The sequence below is a fragment of the Pipra filicauda genome, unplaced genomic scaffold (genome assembly GCF_003945595.2).
Source record: "Pipra filicauda isolate LSUMZ 115617 unplaced genomic scaffold, ASM394559v2 scaffold55_size4083901_pilon, whole genome shotgun sequence".
NCBI lineage: Eukaryota > Metazoa > Chordata > Aves > Passeriformes > Pipridae > Pipra > Pipra filicauda.
This window is the reverse complement of record NW_024104709.1, coordinates 2,099,982-2,122,086: the sequence shown is the minus strand read 5'-3', so window position 1 is coordinate 2,122,086 and position 22,105 is coordinate 2,099,982. Positions and strand designations below refer to the sequence as shown.

At 36.8% G+C, this 22,105-nt stretch overlaps 1 protein-coding gene across 3 annotated transcripts in view; it reads left to right on the top strand.

Moving 5' to 3' along the window:
* The window catches only part of TULP4 (TUB like protein 4), a 165,412-nt gene that overhangs the window by 33,070 nt on the left and 110,237 nt on the right, over positions 1-22,105 (top strand). For 2 of the 3 annotated variants that reach the window (XM_039387408.1, XM_039387407.1), the window contains exon 2: positions 4,411-6,689. In XM_039387408.1, the coding sequence (XP_039243342.1) occupies positions 6,438-6,689 (252 nt within the window). In that variant the 5' untranslated portion in view covers positions 4,411-6,437. The remainder of the gene's footprint in view (positions 1-4,410; positions 6,690-22,105) is intronic. The other variant, XM_039387409.1, reaches the window with a different exon arrangement.

Sequence of the window (22,105 nt, the reverse complement as noted above, 5' to 3'; positions counted from 1 at the left end):
AGATATGAATGAAAGAAGAGGAAAACCAGTACCTATTCAGGTCAAAATTACATTTTCTCCCTATGGAATTAACCTGTTTTTAATGAAAAAAAATCTTTTACCTCCAAATGAGTTATCTTCAGGCTTTTTAGGAATTAAGTATTTAGTTTTGTTAAATAATTTTTTTCTTTTTGGATAGGATTATTTAATAATTTATGTTACTTTATAAGTTGGACTAAATAAACAAGAAATTGTATCATCTTATCAACTTCTAGCTCTATAGTATTTAGCCTGTAATATAGTAACTATATTACATAGTGTGCCAATTTTGTGATGTAGTTTTCAGTAGTAACCTTGATGGTTGCTGCCACAGTCACCATTTGATAGCTGGTGGGATCATCTGCCATCAGCTTGTGCTGAACCAATTGTGACCGGCACTTTTAAAACCTCTTGCTATCTTCATGGATACTGGTGTAGACTTTTTCCTTCTTAGACTGTAAAGGGAGGGAAAACTACAGTTTCCCTTGACCTTGTGCAGGTTTGACAGGAAGGAAATCTGGTTATGCTGAAAAGTCCTGAAATCTTTTCAAAGACTCTTCAGCTTATATTTGTTTCCTTAAGAAGTTTGGGCAGTCAGAATCTTCCAAAAGCAGACCGTGAGTCCTTTTTTGGTTTGACTTTTTTAAGATAATAATGTAGAAATAGTGTGTACTCACTTCGGTTTTCCTTCTTTGCTTTCCTTCCCTTCCCTTCCCTTCCCTTCCCTTTCCAGGCCCCTTTTATCCTTACCTTCAGATACTCTGCTCTGGAACCTTGAACTATTGAAACTCGAGCTATTCAAAAATATTTATGTTTTGAATAAACATAAAATGCTGAAGATCTTGCTGAAGTATTGGTACATTTGGCTGTGCATGACTTCCTTCTGTCAACAAAAGAGACACCCCAATGAAAGGTGTATGTGAACAAGCAAATATTTTTCTGGTTCTCCAACAGTGGCTTAACACACTTTATATAAGTTAATGGAAACAGGAGATAAAAGTAATTAGTTAAATATTGACATTACAGTATAAAGCTAATTTTTAAAAATTAATACCTAAATTTTCTGTACTGCAGAAACATAACTTGCTGCTGGGTTTTGCATTGGCGAAGAGCTATGCTTTCAAAGCAAAATGAGATAAAATACTCGTGGATCCTACTTTCCTGTGTTGCAGGTCTAATGTTTTTGTCTCATTAGGTGTCTGTACTTAAGAAAAGTTTTATATCACTGGGCATAGACTTAACACAGTATTAGCGGATGAGTTCAAATATCATCTCCCTTTGCTGAAGGGAGAATCCAGAGCAAAGATATTTTCGGTTACCCTTTAAGTGAGAGTAAAGGTAGGTAACTACAATTCATTGATATTTAGTGTCCAAATAGCGTTAGAAAAAAATTACCAGAAAACATTGTACTTCTGTGATTAGCCCTTGCATTGCTCTGAAAGGAAAGATGCATAAGGTTTGGTTATAAAAAATCTGCAGTTAAAAATTTAGTTTGGATGAGTTGCCACTGGAAGGCCAAGTTCTTTTTATTATGGGGAACCCGAACTGAATTTGCAGTAGTGGTAAGATTGTGCAAGTAACACCTAGTTCTTCTATATTGCTTTTTATCCTCTGCTCTTACACCTGCTTTACAACAGAGTTAGAAGACATGGTGTTTCTTGGTGGGGGAAAAACAAGACAAGAAGCTTGATTTCAACATATGGAAAGGAGCAGAACTGTGGGATGGCTGTAATGACACAAGAAGGGGAGTCTAAATTACTGATTTTCTTGAGGGAACACTAGCATTGGTATCTTTTAATTAGGTTATTTCTTAGGAAATACAGAGTGGGTGGAAATGAAGGAGAGGGAAATGGAAGGAGTTAAGTCTTAATATATAATATATGTATTTTGAGTGTTTGACACTACAGTCTTAAAAGTGTTTTTTTTCTTGTGTCTGAATATAAGTACACCATAAAGGAAGTGTTGACCCTCAGTGATTTAAAGGTGGAATATCCTTGAAGGTTATATCATATTGAGAAAGGTGTTTGAATAATGACTGACTTTATTCCTTTTGTAGTTATTTTAGATTTTCATCTCTCCCTGTCCAGCATTTCTTATGCAGTTAGAGTACTTTTAAGAGGGGAAGCCTTTGTTTTGTCTAATCTTGAAAGTGATGGTAAATGAGATTTAGGTGAGAGAGGGTTATTGGTCAAGATACACACGAATCCTTTTCTCAAACTTGTTAATTTTATATGCAGTGAATACTACTACTAGTAATGCAGTGAATATATATGCATTATATATGCAATAATTATATGCAGTGAATAATAATAATAGTTAATTTTATATGCAGTGAATAAGGACAGAAATTGCATACAGATTTTATGCAAAGCCACTGCACGTATAGTTACCTGTATTTTATAATTCACTTGTAAAGTCATGGTTCTTGCACAGTTCAAACGATTCTATTTCATGCTTACCTCGTGCTGCTCTTAACTGATGTTTCAGAGACTCTGCTTTCTCAGTAAACATTTTTGTTTGTTTGTTTCTCTGTAGGATTAGTAAAGGCTTGCATCATAATACACATGATACTAATATAAAATGTCAACTCTTGAATGCAGATGTCTTTTAGGAAGACACGAGTGAGTATGGAACTAATGGCACTGATCCTTCAGAGGATCAAGTTTGCATATGGGATAAGTGCAGAAGTTTGTCTTCAAGCCATTGTGTTCTGAAAGTTTTTGTGTCTTTTCCTTTATAAGAACTTTCTTTGGTCTGTAATCAAGAAGCACCAGAAATTTGTAAAGTCTAGGTGACATTTCTCATATCTTCATCATGCTGTGATGAAAAAGAAATTAATAGCAGCCATTATTTTAAAACTTCAGTTTGTTGTAAACTGGTTTGTTTGCTGAAAAGGTCTGGCAGTGGCTCACCAAACCTCAGTGTTTCTGATAAGTAATCTAACTGCATAGTGTTGTAAACTACTTTTTTGCCTTTATATCTATAAATTTGTTTTCTTATCTTTTCCCTTTTAAAAAAAAATCTTATTGGTGCATCAATGCTACACCGAAATAAGTAGTTGATTACACAAAATATGAGGTATAGTGCTGTATGTAATATAGATACATCTTTGATGAATGTTATGAATGCAGTTCTTAATTTAAATGACCTCTCTTTAGCAGTAACTGTATAGATCCAATAACTGTGCATATGTGTGCACTTAAGATACAACTTCTGGAATATCCTCAATAGCCTTTTTCTTGATCTCTCCTACTTTATTTACACTCTTCTGTATAAAACTGACTTTGGGGAATTTTTTTCCCCTTTTTCAAATGGAGACTTATGCAGGATTTGAATAGTCTTTAAAATTCATCTGTATTTATTCAAACTTCTAAGATTTAATTTTGAATTACCTTAGATCTCTTTAAAGTAGTAGTTTAAGCCCTGGAGGAATCTTCCTAGTCTCTTTGAGACTGATAAGTTTAGCACTGTACTTTCATGGTTTGGAGCATCTTTTATATGAGGAAAGTCTGAGACCTGAGACTCTTCAGCCTGGAGAACAGAAAGCTCGGGGAGATCTTTCCAATGTGTACAGATACTTGATGGGAGGAAATTAAATGAGAGAGACAGGCTCTCCATGGTGGTGTCCAGTGGCAGGACCAGAGGAAATAAGCACAAACTGAAACACAAGCAGTTCCCTTTGAACATCAGGAAACACTTCTTTACTGTGAGGATGACTGAGCACTGGCACAGGTTCCCCAGAGAGTTCAGAAGTGTTCATCTTTGGAGATATTCAGAAGCTGCCTGGACACAGTCCTGGGCAACTGACTTACGTGACCCTGCTTGAGCAGGGTGATTAGACCAGATAATGTCCAGAAGTCCCTTCAAACCTCAGCCATTCTGTGACTCTGTTTATGTGCGTCAGGGTCTAACTCTGTGCCTGCTCTGTCATTAACATCTCCCTTGCCTATCCTCACTCCAAAGTTGTGAAATCTTTAAGAGTTTGGCCCAAAGACTGTGACCAAAAGAAAGTTGTGGGGTTTTTCCCTCTTAATGTATCCTTCCTAGATACATTTTATTAGTTATACATGTCAAAGTTTTGGGAATTTTGGAAGTGGAAAAGAAAATTTTGTAGTTCGTCTTCGTGCGTATATCAAATACATATGCGTGTTTCTGAATAATGTCTTTATCTATATGTAATATAGATACTTTATAGGAGTCCAATATAAAATCCTTAGTCATGTTTTGATTACTATAACAGTAGTCCTTTAATCTTTAGGTTGTTTTATGACTTATTTTATTCACTTTTTTCCTTTTTTTTTTTTTTTTTTTTTTTTTTTTTTTTTTTTTTTTTTTTTTTTTTTTTTTTTTTTTTTTTTTTTTTTGTGTGTGTGTGTGTGCTTTGCCTTGCAGAGTTGGAAGAATCCAGGGATTTCAAGTTTTGAGTAATGGGCATCTTACAAGATTACCACAGCTAAACTGAAAAGGCAGATGCAGCTCTGAGTACCAGATTGCTGTGTGCACTGCATGTACATGAAAACGCACATGTTTTTGTCATCACATAGACTTGCTCTGGCATATTCCTGAGAGCTTTGCAATTGATGAAAATTAATTTGAGAACCAGATGGAGCACCTTTACAGCGCAGGAATCAGTAATCCATGGAAAGACACCTGCCAGTAATGTTCAACTTTCCACATGGTCTTCACGGGTGAAAAAAGTTTGCAAGAAGAGGAAGAAAAAACACCCTCTGCACAGAAAAAGTGTAATAAATACCTCCACAATCTAAATCAATAGCTGTGAGGGAAACAGAAGAATACGGTGGGCAGAGGAAACTGATTTTGTTCTAGCAGAGGAGTAATGTATGGTCTTTGGCACGTTTTGCTTTGGGCTCAATAGTTTGTGAATGGACTAATAAACCGTGACTTTATGTTGAATAATGATGACTAGAAGTAAATAAGTTGAGGAACTATGGGACAAGTCTGGGCATTGAACTGAGCAAACCTTACTGCCCTTCTTGAGTTAACCAGGTCATCAAACTTGCATATTCTTTTTCCCTCTCCTTTTTCCTTTTCACTTAGTGTGATATAAATACTAATTAATTGAGCTCATAAATGTTATTCAAATAAAACGATTGGAATACTTCATATGTTTCCTTCTTGTACAGCTGCAAATGTTGTCTGGAACTATGAATCTGTGCTGTAGACAAGCATCAAGAAGGAAAGATCCGATCAAACAAGCAAGGAAAATACCTAGAGAAATAGTGAACCCAGGAAGTCAGAGTTTTAATGCTGCTTCTCTTTCTTTTTTAGATGGTTATATTTGTTCCTTCCTTGAATTTTAGAAGATTTTGAAAGAGTGCTTACTTGATGTGCTTTAACTCTGGCATTTGTTTTTTATGGTAGAATGAAAAGTCTTTGATTCTTTGTAGCAGAAAAAAGGGAAAAGTAAAGGAAAGCCAGCTTGACATTTTAGCCTGTTTCAGAGGAGAGAGAACTTCATGGTTCACCTGAGGCAAACTTATCTACTTTGAATGCTAAAAGCTTTATAGCATTTTTGATTCTGCTATAAATGAAGAGGGGGTTCTTTTTCATTCGTGTGTGGCAGCAAAAAGTGGGAAAGCAGGCAAGATAGCGTGATAAACAGTTCAGGCTGTGTTGGGTCTCTGGTGGAAAAAAAGTGCTGCAATGAAAATTGGATTGGCTTTGGATTGCAAAAACTTTTGAGTCCAACAAGCGGTTCAGAATCAAGAGGGATTTCCCAACTGGCCTGGCACACCAGTGCCTGCACAAGTTCGGGTCTGTTGTTTCACACGGTTTGTGTGCCTTTTTTTCCCTTTATGCAATCTCTTTCAGCTTTAGCAGCAGAAATACATCAGATGGAAAAGATATGCCAGAGGGCAGCTTGGAAACGAGGAATGTCATATATATACATATATATGTATGTGCGTGTGTTTCAATTTCTGCAACTGAACTTTTGAAGAAAATCTGACTGGAGGAAATTCTAAAAGCCTTAAGTTACTTGAAACCTACACATTTGCAACTCTTTGTCTCTGGAATTGCATTACACTAAACTGGAATCTCAGGCTGTATAAAGATTATATCAAGTTGAGCAAAAAGATGACTTAACCATTTCTTGAGCGCCTCTTATGAAGTAGCTGTTTCTCCAAAGGATAAGTGCACCCTCACTCTACAGACTGGAAAACAAAAATGAACCTGAATTTTTTTTTAAGTGTTACTTTTTCTTAGCCAACTGCCATCATCTTTTATAGAGGAATTTTTCACTATGCATTTGGTGGATATTTATAAACACTGACCCCATCCTCCTCCCTTTCAATGATCTATCCCAGGTCAGTCTTATCAATAAAAAAAAAAAATTGATTTAAATTTTGTGCACTAGACATATTACTTTCGTATGTCAAAAAATAAAATATTTTAAAAGCATGTATGCAGCAGTGGAACATGGGCCTGTTCTTTGCAGCGATTCCAACATCCTCTGCCTCTCCTGGAAAGGGAGAGTCCCCAAAAGTGAGAAGGAGAAACCAGTGTGCAGGAGGCGGTACTATGAGGAAGGCTGGTTGGCAACAGGCAATGGCAGAGGAGTTGTAGGCGTCACTTTTACTTCCAGCCATTGCAGGAGGGACCGGAACACCCCTCAGAGAATCAACTTCAATTTGAGGGGCCACAACAGTGAGGTAAGCAAAATGTGTGTTACACTTTAAAGGAAATGATAGATATCTTTTTTTTTTTTTTTTTTTCTTCAGTATTTCTGGTTGAAATTTGACAGGGTGGTGTGATGGAGGCTTAAGACCTTAAGACTAATCCAAATGTGATTGGGGCTTATTGGAGTCTTTCTAGTAAATTCAAGCATATGACACTGATTGTGGAGAAGTTCTCTGGAAATGGTTCTGGTTTTGGTTTGGCCTATTCATTCCCCGATGCCTCCCAGTTTCCAGGCAGATTCAATAAATGCACGTTAAGAGAGTTAAAAATTCTGATAGTTGACTGCTTTTACACGGTACTAAAGTTTGGCCTGGAAGACTAATGGAAAGGCAGGTGAGTGGGAGAAGAGCTGAATTGAAGTCTGCTGGTTTTTCAGAAGCTGTAAACTGCAATGGCCTGTGGCAGGAGATAGCTGTCATCTCTAGGAAAATGTTTAATTTTGTTAGAAAAAGGGCCAAGTGAGACTTCTCAGAAAAATGCTGAGATGCCCTACAGTAAAATGCTGTAACTTCAGAGTGCAAGGCATTGCTCTGACTACAATGTCACAAAAACTTTTCCATTTGTGTTTTCTGAAAGGAATAAATCTGTTGGTATAAACTGATATTTCAGCTGTGCTTTATCATCTTCTTGGCACTCATCTCTTTTTCTGTATAATGCTTTATGGAAAGTGCAAGTGATGCCCAGTGGCATACTGAGTGTCTTGGGCAAGTGTGAAGACTTTGTTTCTGCTTTTTAGTTGTGTTTGGATGTGCTCTTTGGAAAGAATCTGAATTTGAAAAGCTTTGCTGTTGGGTTAATGGGTCGAATGACATTGTATGTACTGAAATGAAAATGAAAGATACAATGTGGTTTTTTTTCTTGTCCTTTGTGCTACTTCTTGGGTGGCCCCTTTGATATATGTTGCCCTTTTGACATAAGCTGCACCAAAGATTCAGAGGTGTGTGGTTTTGGTTCTTGTGTAATATTAATAACAATCCTTTTTTTAATGAAAAAAGGGAGCAGAAGATAAATACTTAGTCTGAAATAATTCCTTTGTGTGTACGGAGGTGTGTGAGTGTATGGTAAATTATGTAGACTTGTATGTATAGATGAGAGACAGATTCATGTATATATTTTTACCAGGTTCATTCAAAAATTTACAGCCATGTTTTCAGGAAGAATGATGTTTGAATCCAGCATTTTGGTTTGAACCATACCTAGTTGTCAGTATAACTATCAATTACAAATTTCATTTTATTTTTAAATGTGTGATAGAGTAATCACTTTTTGTTTCTCCGTATTTTGTTCTCTAACTTTTCTGTGAACCTGGGCACTTGTTTTTCTTCTTTTGCGTAATAGATGTTTTGGAAACAATGAAGGAAGTGCTGTTTATGGGAATGTGAATTCTTGTTGCAGAATGTGGAAATATGAGACTAAGTTTAAGTATGTTCCCAGTTAAGTAGGCAGTTAAGCGTGTCCATATGCATGCTGCCCTTTGGTTTTGGTGAGTTTTGCTTCATTTACTCAGTTCACCATTAGATTCTCTTTCTGGGTCACTGCATCATTGCTGTGCAGATTGAGCTGTGCTGTTTGCATCTTTTCACCTAGCAGTGATTGGCATGAGAGAGACTCTCAAATGAAAGGAAGATGTTCTGTTTGACTCTTTTTGTTGTTGTTTGGGCCCTTAAAATATGCTGGGTCAAGCTTGTCATTAATAGAGTTGTGTTTCTGTAAGTAATCTTCCTAATAGCAGAAAATATGTGAATGACCAGAGGGGAGACTGCCAATTTATTTCTCTCTACGGCCCTACTAAACTGATAATGGTGGGATCTTACTGAAGGAAGAGAGAAGTGGCTCTGGTGCAAGTAGCTTTCCATGATGAGTCTGTGGCTGCCATCAGATTTTCCTGCTGGCATGTTTTTTTGAGCATCATTTTAAGTGAAAGTTCATTCTTACAAGATGATGTGTTATACAACACTCTTCACCAGGCTTACCAAATTTAATCCTTTTATAGGAGGATCCTACTGATTTGAGTAGGAATGAAACTGTAATACAAGATTTGTTACTTGTTAAAGGTATGTAGTTGAATGGACAGCAAGATTATTTTCTTTTGAAAACACCTTTCCTTCTAAGTCCATCTGCTGAAAGATTCTTGGAAGAAAATATTGAACAGCAGCATTTATTGCTCATATTTGCATGAGAAGTAGTAAATGTTTTGTTTTCTCGTTCTAGTGTTAAAAAGCAAGCCAACAACCACCTTGTCTCTTCTGTGTACCACACTACATAATGTAAAATGCTAATTTTGAAAGCATATCCTAGTATATGTGTCTGATTAAAGCCATGTGTGTTGTACAGAATGTGCCCAAAGGAATGTGGTTGACTTAAAACTTTAAGAACCTGTTTGATTCACTGACCGTTTCTAGAAGAATATTATATTGTGTGGTTTCTAGAAGTGGTGATTTATACCTATATATATTTTTCTCTGGGATAAAGCTAGGATGGCAAGTCAAGTTTATTGCTTTTCAGTCATACAATGCTACTTCGATATCAGTATGCATTTGATTATAAAGTATAAAATGCCAAAATGAACAGAGCGGAAGAGTGAAAATACAAAATCTGAATGCTTTCTATTTGGAGTGTAACTAACAGCAAGCCGTGGGCTGAGCTTGTGCTTCATTTATTGTACATATATTGTATTTCAGTTTTAGGGTGAAAATCTGGAAGAGGTAATGTGGCAGCACTGTGCTTTTGGCAAGAATGTGAAACTATTTTTAAGTGGGTCAAGAAGGTGAATGCTAGTGATGTATTTTTGCCATGTTTTTATGATTGCTGAAGAGATTCGCTGAAACCTTCTTTTGGGACACTTTTTTGACTGTAATAACATATCTGTAGCATATGAGAATAAACAAGAATGAAGAATCCCCAGGACTGAATTACTGACACGCATATTATAGTGGTGGATTTGAATGACTCATCATGTCGAACAATAATTGAGAATTAAAAGCGCTGTAGTGTGAGCCACACTTATGTTTTTACAATTGCTTCAAGGTTGGTTTTTAGAGTTTGCAACAACCTCATTTCTTTTTTTGTAGTTACTAAGAAGAATTACAGGAGTTAAAATAAGCATATTCCCTTTATTCTGTGGCAAGAGGTGAAAAAAATGCACTTTTTGATAGATCTTTCTTTTAACTTTGGCACTGCGTTTACAATCCTGGATCTCATTTACGTAAGGGTCAGCATTCTGAAAAAATGAAAACTTAAATGTGCACATATCAAAGGCAGAAGAAACTTCAATGCAGAAGGAAGGGGAGGTGTGTGTTATGCAGCAATTGTGCAGCTACTGTGTGTTTTACGTGTAGGAAGTGGAATACTTTGCATCTCTGACCATGGGATAAAAAGCATCTCTGTGTGAGGGTAGGTAGTTGATGGAGCAGATGTGAATGACTGCAGAGGCACATCGTTCAGTCTGGCTTTGGAGCTTTCCATTTATTCCAGAAGAACAAACTGACAGAAGCTGGCATTTTGTGTTTTTTTTTTCTGGCAGAAAGGTTACAAGGCAGGAAGATGTGCCATTGTACCACAGTGTGCGAATTAGCAGTCAAGGAGCAGAGGCCTGGTGCTCTAAAATACCTTCCCTTCCCCTGCATGGTAAATGCAGTTCTTTGTCGAAATTAAAGAGTGAAATTTTGAATTCTTTGATTTTGACCTAACTTGACTTCCCTTGGCTGCACTGGGAAACTGTTGAAAAGGAATAGAGCACATTCCTTTTATGACTTATTATTTGTGTAATAAATTAGATATAAAATGAAAAATAGCTGGTCACTTCAGCAGGGCCAGTATTTTACCTAGAGTGACTAGTAGTGCCAGGCTGAATAATTTTTGTAGTACGGCAGAGATACCAGCTTTCAGCGTCTGATCCATCTTGAGTTTTCTGGGGAGAGATTTTCAAGGGGATCTGTAAAGGATAATTAGAAAAAACCCCAAACTTCTCTTTATGGGGCTTCAATGACCCTTATAGGGATCTTCCCTTCCAGTGAAATATTTGTAAAATGTCTGCAAATCAAATCGGTTGGATGGTGCTGTTGTAGGTATTTTTTAATGGTTTCTGTTGTGTCTAGTGTATTAAGATGGTAACAATTTCTATGGCACTTAATGTTTCTTAAATTATTAGTGTTTAAAAAAATGTTTTGCACGTATACATTTTCTTTTGACTGTGCTAACTGAAAAGACATCTTTGATATATTTAATAGGATTCAGTATGCTAATTGCTAGACTGAAGCATTGAAAAGTATTCCAAGAATATGCAAATTCAGATGCAGTGAATTAAGTAACATGCTGAATACATTATTGAGTATATATAACATTTTTTACTGTAAACATAAAGTAAACTGCTAATTTATTTACATTTGTCATTATTTGAGTGTTCCAAGTGCATGTCTACTCCTGCAAAAAAACCACCCTGTTTCATTTAGCACAGGATTTAGAAGTAGATAGGGATGTAAACATATCTCAGCTGGACTGTCAAATGAATTAGTTACACCTTTTTAAAGGAATGCTGTCCTTTAAAAATATTCAGTATATGTTGCTGTTCATACTGCATTAGTTATGGAAGTCTGCACAGTTCTTGGTTTGGTTTGGTTTTGTTTAAAGTGGAAGGAGCTTATGAATTGTTTTTCATGTTTTAAAAAGAAAGCTTTTCTTTATGCTGTCCTATCTCTTTGAGCTTGTGTGTATCTGGCAGAGCAGATTCTTTCCAGAAGTCTATTGCTTGTGTGGGAAATAAATTTAAAAAAAAACAACCAAACAAACAGAAAAAATAACCTTTTCAGTAGTGTTTCTTGCTTTGTAGGTCACTGGTAATAATACAGAAAAAGAGTACTGGAAAACTTTTTCTGTTTGTTTAAACTTTGTTTTAATGTAACTTGTGTTTGAAACTTAAATGTGATTTTTATTATGATTCCTGGACAGAAAAATCAAGTCAGCATGTGAGTTTTGACAGCATGGGTCTATTGTATCAACTGTTACCTTCAGACACACCTGTAACAGTTGTTACTGGTGAACAGTGTAAATATCTACTTGAGGCAGAGTTGATACCACAATGATGCCTTTTGGCTGTAAAAGCCTCAGTGGTACAAGACATACACTGATGTAAACTGCAGTGGTACTGCAGATCCTCTTTTCTGTTTTTCTGTCACTGTACACAGAAGACAGGATATTTGTTGGCAGAAATACAATCTCTTTGTTAAAGCAAGCTAGTGTAATTGGAAAAGACAGGCAAGCTTTTGGGCATACAAGGTTCTGAAGAAGGACTTGTCTTCTGAAAGCTTCACTAGTTTTTACAACCCTCCTATCAGAGACAATGCTAAATCTGTCTACAAACCATGCCCTTCCTCTGTCCTTAAACTATTATGGCTACAGAAAAATAGTGCTACAGAGAGAGGCAGAATTAGTCGGAAGTGACTTGTAGGACAATAGGTCCTGTGCCTAACTGTGCTGGCTCTGTTCTATTTGTATTGTGACTAGTATTGCCAGACTTTTCTGACTACATATTTTCAGAAAGGACAAACATTGGGATTTCATATAGGTTCCTTATTATACCCTCATGAACTGTCTGCTCTGCACTTGGTCTGGGTGCTCGAGTGCTTTAATTTCTTAAAGTAAGTATTAAAAGAGCCAAAAGGCATTTTAAACCTCGTTGTTAGTCTTTTACCAATCTTTTCAACTTTTGATGAAGCTTACACGTCCTATGGCATGCAAAAGTGCCTTTTATAGCCTTCTCTTAAGAGAATTAGCAAAGAAATAAATGAAGCAGTAAGCTGGAAAGGATTGATCCTCTCCCCTTAAATGACAAATAGCAGACCTGCTGCTTCCCATTTCCAAGCCCTATATCGGTATGCAAATGCCAAAGTATGGCCTAAACTGTTCCAGTACACCTTCTGCATAGTTTTTTCACTCTAAGAAGTGTGACCACTTTCAATGTATCTTATTTCTTTGTGATACTATTTTTTTCCAGCCACACTCAGCTTCTACTTTCACAAATAATTGGCTCTTTCTGTCTGACTATCCACCTTTCTCAATGGCCTCAGAGTTCGAGCCTCTGTAGGAGCTCTCAAATTCAGGGGGCATTGACTGCTCAGTGCAGTCTCTTCTTAATAAGGTATGGGATTATATTTGTTCTTATACAGTCTTGTGGCTTTGAAGCAAACCATCCAATATTGCTACAATTGTTGAGTAATGAGAGTTGGTAATGCTTCATTGATGTGCTTCTTGAAAGTTATTTTTGTAGGTCATGCAACTCAGTTTGTTTACTGCAAAGGATCATCAGCTTGGAAATTTTCAAATGAGAATTTTTCTGGATTGTGCTAATAAGCATCTAGAAAATCACCCTCGAACTTGGGCAAAAAAAGGAATATATGACATGAAACCAGTGTTGTCAGCTTTTAAACAGAGTCAATTATATTTGTAAGTGGGTCATCAATGCAGTTTTAAAGTTTACCCTGCCATAACAAGTTGCTACAGTTTTGTTGTTCTGTAATTCTACTCTAAAAAGTTTGAAGTGTAATCAAGCTCACCTTTATCAGAAATTAGCCCTAAGCTTTTATTCATGTTAAACTGATGAAAGAAAATAACATGCATATTTTGAGATAATGATACACCTGAGGGGCATTTCTTGCTTTTGAATTAGGGTGAAGATACCCTATTGCTCTGGATAGAAGCACTTGTTCAGCATGATAATTTCTATGTTCAAGGAAAATAAATGCATTTTCTTTAAGAAAAGTTTAATGATGTGGACCTATTGATGCACTGAATAGGTGAGATTACTCACCAGTTAGACAGTTGATACCTAAACTTGGAATATGAGCACTTTCACAGTGAGGTACTGAATCAGGAGCTCAGTGTGTAATTCTGAAGGCTTTGTATAGGCATACATACATACTGAGCATCTGAATGGTGGAGAAATTGTGGTTTATGGTGGCATTTCTGAGGCATAATAATCATTAAGGACACTGCCTTGGTTTAAACAGTTTCCAAAGGAATTCATCAGGTTACAGATAGTCTGAACAGATAACATACCCATTACAAACCATAAACATTTCACAATATAATGGAACATAGAGTACCACGTAATTGCTTGTCAACTATAGCTAGAATGTAGTAGGACAGGCAAAAGAAATTTTGTAGGCACTTATCCTTGGGCAACCACCATCTCTGCTCTGATAGCAATCTTTTATGAACATGTCTGAACTTCTGAGAGAGTTCTCAGTATTCTCTTTGCATTAGGAACTTCTTTAAAGGGACGTAATCCACTTGTGTAATAAAAATGTTATGGGAAGTAATGAAAATATAGTTAAGTTGGGGAAAGTTTTGTGAATTTTCAAAAAGAAGTACTGGTTTATTGTGATGTTTCAGTTCTGGAAATATTTGACAAACTAGTATGCTGGAAAATAGTATCCTTATATGCATTTTAAGGAAATGATATGTACATAGATGACTTTAGTAATGAAGAAAATATGGTTTTGTTTACCCTAATCAGAATGCTGAACATGAGCAAGCAATGTAACCCTTACAGCAAAGAAGGCAAATGGTGTCCTTGGTGACATTAGGAGAAATATTGTCAGCAGGCTGAGGGACGAGATGCTTCCCCTCTGCACAGCACTAGTGAGGCCACACCTGGAGGACTGTATCTGGTTCTGGGAGAGGTGGTGGTGGGGTTCCCAGTACGACAGAGATCAATGAAGGGCCACAAAGATGATTAAAGGACTGAAGCACCTCACTGCTGAGGAAAGGTTGAGAGAGCTGGTACTGTTCAGCCAAAGAGAAGGCTCAGTAAGATCTTATTAATGTATATAAATACCTGAAGGGAGGTTGCAAAAAGATGGAGCCAGGCTCTTCTTAGCAGTTCCTGATGACAGAGGAAAAGGGCACAAACTAAACAGTGGGAAGGTTCCCTGTGAACACCAGGAAATATTTTTTCCCTGTGAGGGCAGCTGGCTCAGGTAGCTTAGAGAGGTTGTGGAGTCTCCATCCTTGGAATTATTCCAAAGCCATCTGAACATAGTCCTGGGCAAGCATTTCTGTGCCCTTTCTGGAGCAGGGAGCTTGAACCTTCCAGAGGTTCATCCCCAACCACTCTGTGACTCTGTGAAATCTATTTGTAAATCTAAGTGAAATTCTTTGCACCTGGATTGGTGAAGCAATAGCAAAAAAACAGCTCTTGAAGGCAGGCAGGAAGTGCTGAATATACAAAAGTGTGTAGAGAAGGCATTCAAGCTTGGCTAAAATGAAAGAACAAACTGATGTGCTAGAGGAAGGAGAAAGCTTCTTTTCTGAGGAGAAATCCAGATGATTTTCCAAGTAGTCAAGCAGTTGGAGAGCATAGTCAAAATCCTCTTGAAGTAAGAAGGCAGAGGTAATTAAAATGCAGAAGAAAGTCGAAGCTGTTGCATGTGAGGGTAACTTCACAAGAGAAACAGAATTTAGGAAGGAAAATTGTCATTGATCTGAAGAAGAGAACGAACTGTTTAGGTGGCACAAACCATGCGGCTGGAGAAGTTTTAGAAGCAGCTGCAGAGCATAAGTCTGTTGTAAACTATAGAAATCTACAGCCCTGCTTAAAACAAAGTGATAAAAAATGCTAAATGTAGACAGTGAAAAATGAGACTTCTGGAGGAAATTGAATCACAAAGTAGCAGTGCCCTCATTACTGAGTTGGCTCATCTGCTTATAAAATGAGAGAATGGCAAGTAACTGTTTCATCGAGGAAAGATAAGGCAAAACTATGAAGAAACCTGCAGCAGCAGATGCACACTACGATAAGTATGTACCTGAATATGTGCAGAGGAACAGGTGTAGCTGGAGTACAACCAGTCTCGGAAATGTTGTTCAAGCGGAGAATGACACTGGCTTTTGTGAAGCTGAGCAAATGTGCGGAGGATCTGACCTTCACTGCCAGCAGAAGGCAGCAATCAGTTCCACAGATGTAGTTTCCAGAGAGGACAATGGCCAGCAGCAGACAGCTGATTATCAGCAGTATGGTGACATCCTGAAGTTAGTGTCTTGAGTGGTGTCCTGAAGAGGGGGCCAAACATAAGGACCTGCAAGAGGTCCTGGAGAAGTTGAGAAAGAGGGAGTATTTCAATCTGTTGAAGAAGAAATCCATCTTCTGAGTAAAGTGAAAAAAAATGACAGAGAGTTCTCCCACCCAGGGAAGAGACAGCTCTCAAACCTTGAACCTGAAAGACTTAGGGGAGATTGAGTTTCAGAGAAAAAAGGATTTCCCCAAAAGGAATATCACGGTCATTCTTCAGGTAGAGACACAATAGAAAATTATGTCAGTGGAAGAAAAGAGGTATGAAGGAGAATCAAATAGTCTTGATTATTTGATTACAAAATACTAAAAATGGAGGTATTAATAATTTCTAGCTACCCTTATGAGGACCTTCCTTGAGGAATGACCTTATCTGTAAAGTATGCACATGTGAAGATATCCCAGAAGGCTCGGTCAAGGATACAAAGAAACTGCTTTCTGATGCTCTGCTTTTGGTAAAAGGAGTGTTGATTGCATACTAGAGAGCTTAGTTTATAAGGGATATGACAAAGCAGTTATATTAGAATTATCATAAGGAAAAGGTGTCCTGTTTCTTCTTTACCTTCCCCTAATTCTAATTTGGTCCTGTGCAGTGTTTTTTGAGCCTGATAATAGACAAATATCTTGCTCCTTAGTTGAGCAGTATTCTGGGAGCATATGATGCTGCAGAGAAGTGAGAATGTTAAATGCCTGGTTAGTTAATAAAGGGTGTTGTAAGGAATGGATGATCAAAATGTTTAGTTCCTTGAAATGAGGTGTCTTAAAAGTATGCAGAGGACTAAGTGGCTGAGAAAGGCTGCATTTTGATGCTACATGTCACTTCTTGTTCTGGTAATATGTTAGGCATATACTTCGTGACCTAAATGGGACCAATACTGAATAAAGTGTATGAAATGGAAGAACATTTGATGTTATGGTTACAGGCTCAGATTGCTTTACTGTACAAAGTGAGTCATTAAGTTATGTTTATTGGTGCATAAAATAAATGCTTTTTTACATGTCATCTTATCAATGCAGCTTTTGCCCACAAGAGACCCCATTATCATAGATATTAGAGTAGGAATTGCTGTTTTCTTATGAAAAATCATCATCATCATCTACGTTTCATTTAAACTTCATTACATTTCCAGCATTCTTACTTATTCCAGTATCTAGAATAATACCCCCAATACTTTCTTCAGATCTTCTTTAGAGATTCCAGACTCCACACTCCACATGAGAGTCTGCATGTCATAAGCTTTCTTGAACATTAGCAATATTTATGCAAGTTATAAAAATGCAAACTTGTTTATTGAGAAATATGTATTGGCATAGACATAGATGTTCTTGTTTGAGGGAAATCAGAAGTCTTTTGAAGCACTGCTTCAAATTAAGAGTTGTTCATAATGACAAAATTTGTCCTGCTCCAAGTTCTTTCTCCAGAAGAAGCAAATCCAGCAGGGAGGTTAACAAATTAGATTAGAATATTGTCATTTTAATACGTACTACTTATGCAACCAATTATACCTTGTTATTATGTCTTATGGCTGCCATAAAGTCATTCTGTCGAATAAACAGATTCAAATTAGGTTTTGACACAATGTTATTATGTATTATTAAAGGCCCTGCCTGAGGCTGGAATTTCATTGGGTTAATTGTGGTAACAGTTCTAGTCTCTGTGGTCACTGAGTATGTGTAATAATTGTCTCCCTCAGCCAGCTTCCCCTAGTTGCCTCAGAGTGAAGAAGTGATATGTAGTTGTGATTACACTGGCCAGGGAGATGACTATGTTTAATGCAGGCAAGCAGGTGTCAGTAATTACAGGGGTAGGTCACTTTTCCATCCTGAAGTTCTTGAGTTGCTGCTAACAACTAAAATGAGCCATTTAATCCCTGAAATGGGAGAGGGAGATGCCTTCTCTAAAAACAGATGATCCTAAATTACCATTTGGGACAAATACATGTAATTTTGATTCTGTACATACAGAATATTTTTGTAATGTCTCGTTCTTATTTTAATTACTCTTTCTGCAGTTTTGCATAATTGTAACAATAATCAGAACATGTTTGTCAGATTGGAAGAACTTCAGCATGTTCATAAGACTAGAAAACATAATACAAAGAAGTCGAATTTTACATCTCTACATGTTTTAGGAATGACATGGACCTGTTGAAGCAGACCCAGAGGAGGGCCACAAAAAGGGTCAGAGGGCTGTTGAACCTGGAGAAGTCAAGTCTCTGGGTAGACCTTATAGCAGCGTTCCAGTACCTAAAGAGAGAAGAGGGAAAACTGGAGAGGGACTTTTTACGAGGGCATATAGTGATAGGACAAGGGGTAATGGGTTTAAGATGAAAGAGGGCAGGTTTAGATTAGATATTAGGAAGAAATTCCTTTGTGAGGGTGGTGAGGCTCTGGAACAGGTTGCCCAGAGAAGTTACAGATGCCCCAGCCCTGGAAGTGTTCAAGGCCAGGTGGGATGGAGCTTTGAGGAACCTGGTCTAGTGGAAGGTGCCCCTGCCCATGACAGGCAGAACACCTTTAAAGGTCCCTTCCAACCTAAACCATCTAGAATTCTATTTTACTTACATATATATAAGAGCTATAATATATTGTGAGATTAAAAAAAAATCATGTAAGTAAAGCTGTTGAAAAAATAACGACCATAGAAAAGTTCTGTTCCACAGAAAAGTACACTAACGAGAAATTAAACCATTTGATCTAGGGACCTCTTACAGTCTTCTAATGTTTCATGCTTTAGTTTCAGCTAACTTAATAAAGTATAAAACAAATGTTCTCTATTGAGCTAAAAATTCATATGAAGCTTGATAAAAGTGCAAATAGATGAGACATGCCATAACTTAGGATACTATTTTAAATGAGAGCATAGCATTTTTTTTAGTGACCTTTGAATATTCTTATTTTCTGGTTAACAGTTTTTCAAATCTGTTGTGAATAGGCATGATTCACAAACTAATTGAAGGAGTAAGCTTTTTGTCCTAATTTTTTGCCTATTCATCTGTTTTGTTTTGAAGGAAATGATATCTGATTTTACTGTGGCTATTCAGTGCTTTCAGTGTTTCTTTCCTACAAATTCCCCTTTTTTGGTGCATGAAGAATTAATGACAGTAGCTGAAACGAAACTAGAAGCACTTTTTTGTTACATATACACAGAATAAAAATTCTTGCTACGCACTGGGCATTTTATTACTTAATTTGAGATAGTTTTTCAAGGTAGTTTCTGAGCATGGGATTTTTATACTGAAATACACTGAGGTTTAGTTGCAAGCATGTCTCCTGTTTGAAAATAATAAGACAAAGAGTTAAAAGATTTTACACTAGATGGTTTTGGGCAGCTGTTATTTTTAAGTTTCTTGTGGCCTTTACATTTGTAATCGTCAGGACAAAAATTTGAAAGCTTTTTAATACTGAAGTCACTCTAGTTTCTTAGATTCTTTTGTAATACTGCTAGTAGTATTAGAAATACCTTGCTATTAAAATTTTATATTTAAATTACTAGTGCAAATACTAGTAGCACTTGGATTCCTAGTATTATTTCTACTCACTCTCTAGAAATTGTAAGCTTTCCAATATTATTATTGTGCTGTTGAAAAATAGGTAGTTTTACATAGTGAGCATCCATTATTATTTTTATTGGCATTTGCTCAAGCTGAAGGTTTTACTAATTTGATGTAGGCTTCTAATATGTAATTAATTGCATGTTAATTGATAGCAGCCTTCATGAGTATAGGGAAACAGCTCAGAATTTAGTTAGAAATGGGTATAAGCCTGAAGGGTCGGTAGGGTGGGAATTTGGGAGTTTGGATGCAAGATACAGGAGTACCTCAAGGGGATAGGAGGCAGAGAGAGCAAGCCTGCTTGCTGCTTTTCTGTGTGACTTTCTGCCAGGCTTTGAGATTGGACCTATGGTTCTGATGTCCTGAATTCATAAACAGCTATCAGATGTGGTCAAAATAGCTTCATCCTCTGTAGTGATCCAAACCAGAGATGACAACTTCAATAGCTCCTGGTTAAATGTAGATAGTAGATATCAGTCCTGCTCATCGTTTTGTGGATTGATGGTGGATGTCATGAGCAACACATAGGTTTTTCGTATTTCTTTTGTAAAACTTGAGCAATTTGTCAGACAGCCATTAAGTATCACATAGAAAGATTAAGCTATCAGAAGTTATGAAATGTCAGCATTAGCTGCAATTGATTTACCATGCTGGTTCATTTCTTTGAATGTGTCAGTGCATACGTATTTTGATTCAGTTTTCAATTACCCAAATACATACTTTTTTTTCCCCTTTTTGGCTCCTTGGAATTCTCATCTGTTCAGTGCCTGTGGATGAGGGAAAGTTGCCCAAATAAGTTCTATATTACTTTTTTTTGGAAGGCAATAAGTATGCAGTGAATGGCATGAAGGAAAGTAAAGTCTCATGGTTAGGCAGCTGAATGTTGCTGTGGAGAACTGGGGTTTTTTTAGCATAGCTTTTCACCATAACCAGGATGTATTTCTCATTTTCTTATTAATGGTGGTTATCATTTTATTATCTTTGGAACTGTGAAGAGGAATCAATTAATTTTCATTAAAAGATCAGTTACTATAATTCTACAGAGGTAGCCAGTATTTCTTGGCATTTACCCATGTCAGTCTAATATTGGTGTTCTTCTGGGAATCTGGTTTCACAAGCCAATTTAAAAATAAATTTTCATGACTCATCTTCAGAGTTTGATCATGATCATTTGACCCCACAGCACATGGGCATCAATATAGTGGGGTTTTTTGGTATATATCTAGCTGATCTTGAGGGATTCCTCGATGAACAGCATAGCTACCTTCAAAGCTCAAAACTTAGGTGTATAACAGTTGGAGTAAGGAGATTTTTAGCTAGGTTTTACATGCAGCTCTCTGTGATTCAGTCAATTTATGAGCTAAGAAATCACCCGTTTGGAGCTTTAGAACAATTGTAAGGATGTGGATTGTGCCCAGAGGATGTATAACATAATTCCTGTTAATGGAAGGCTTTAATAATTAAGTTCAGTGTTGTTGATGGTAACATTAGAGATGTCAGATCTAGCTTGTCCTTTTGAGCTTGACTTTTTAAAGTGCTCTAAAAAAAATTCTGTGAGGTACTTATATGCGGCAGCAATTATTAAGACTGAGAATCACAGGCATTTAATTGAATCTGAAACATGGTAGTGTGACTCCCTTGGGTAGGTGTGAAAGCTAGAAGGAAGTCAGATAGCTTCTTATTGTCAATTAACTGCAGAATTGCTTGAGAAATGCAGTTTATCAGCCAACTTACTGTATTCTCACCAGTACTGCAAATACCACTGCGGTCTGAAAAATCTGAGTTGAGCCTTTAATCCTCATGAGTAATCAAGGTAGATTAATGTAGGTTTGCTCTCCTATATCATCTGTCCAACATAGTATTTCCAGCAGGTCTAAGTCAGTTTAATGGAAAAAACTGTATGAGTAAAGATATTCCTTTTGTTCTGAAAGCAGTAAAAAGTATGTTATCTTTTCTCTTTATAGTGATAACTCTGAGGTGTTAACTTTTCATCTTGAATGTCACTGAAGGTGAGTTTTGAATACACATGGGGAGCAAATTTATTGAGTAAACAGTTGCTACTGTTAAATAAATCACCCTTAAGGCTGCAGTTTAAAGCCCTTACATTGCCAGAATGAGGCAGAGGCCCATAAAATACTCAGCAGAAGGTGCATGAAATGTACAGGAGGCTTTAAAAAGGGGGCTAAAATGTCTTTTTAAATAACTTTTATACTTCCAGTTGGTTGCAGAGAATGCTTTTTTGGGTTCACTGTCCTATGTGTTGATGGCTGATTTTCTAAATTATTTTTACAAGTGTCTTTAGCAATAACAATTTCATCAGACTGTGCTGTGGCACTCATGGGTAACTTCAGTCAGTATAGATCTGCTACTATTCTTGTGAAATCAAAATTTTCATTAATAGAGAAAGTTGGGTTATTATTTTTAAAATATTCGTGAGGATGGTACTACTTTTAGTGGAACATGTTAGATTATGTAAAATATTGAGCTAGTGTGTTTATAATGACAACTTTCTATTTGGTGTGTGGTTTTTTGTTGTGTTTGTGTTGTTTGATTTTTTTTAACAGATCGAGAGTATTTGAACTTTTCACCTAAAATACAGTTTTCTAAAGCCATTTTGCTCACTCCTCTTCATCTTTTTGTATTTCTGCTGAAAGAAAGTAGTCTGCTGCTTTCTTCATTCACTACTTCAGATAAATAAGGGGGGAAACCTTGAAAATACTTCAGATAAAATTGAAGACACAGATTTTCTATTTCTGTGAGCCAGTAA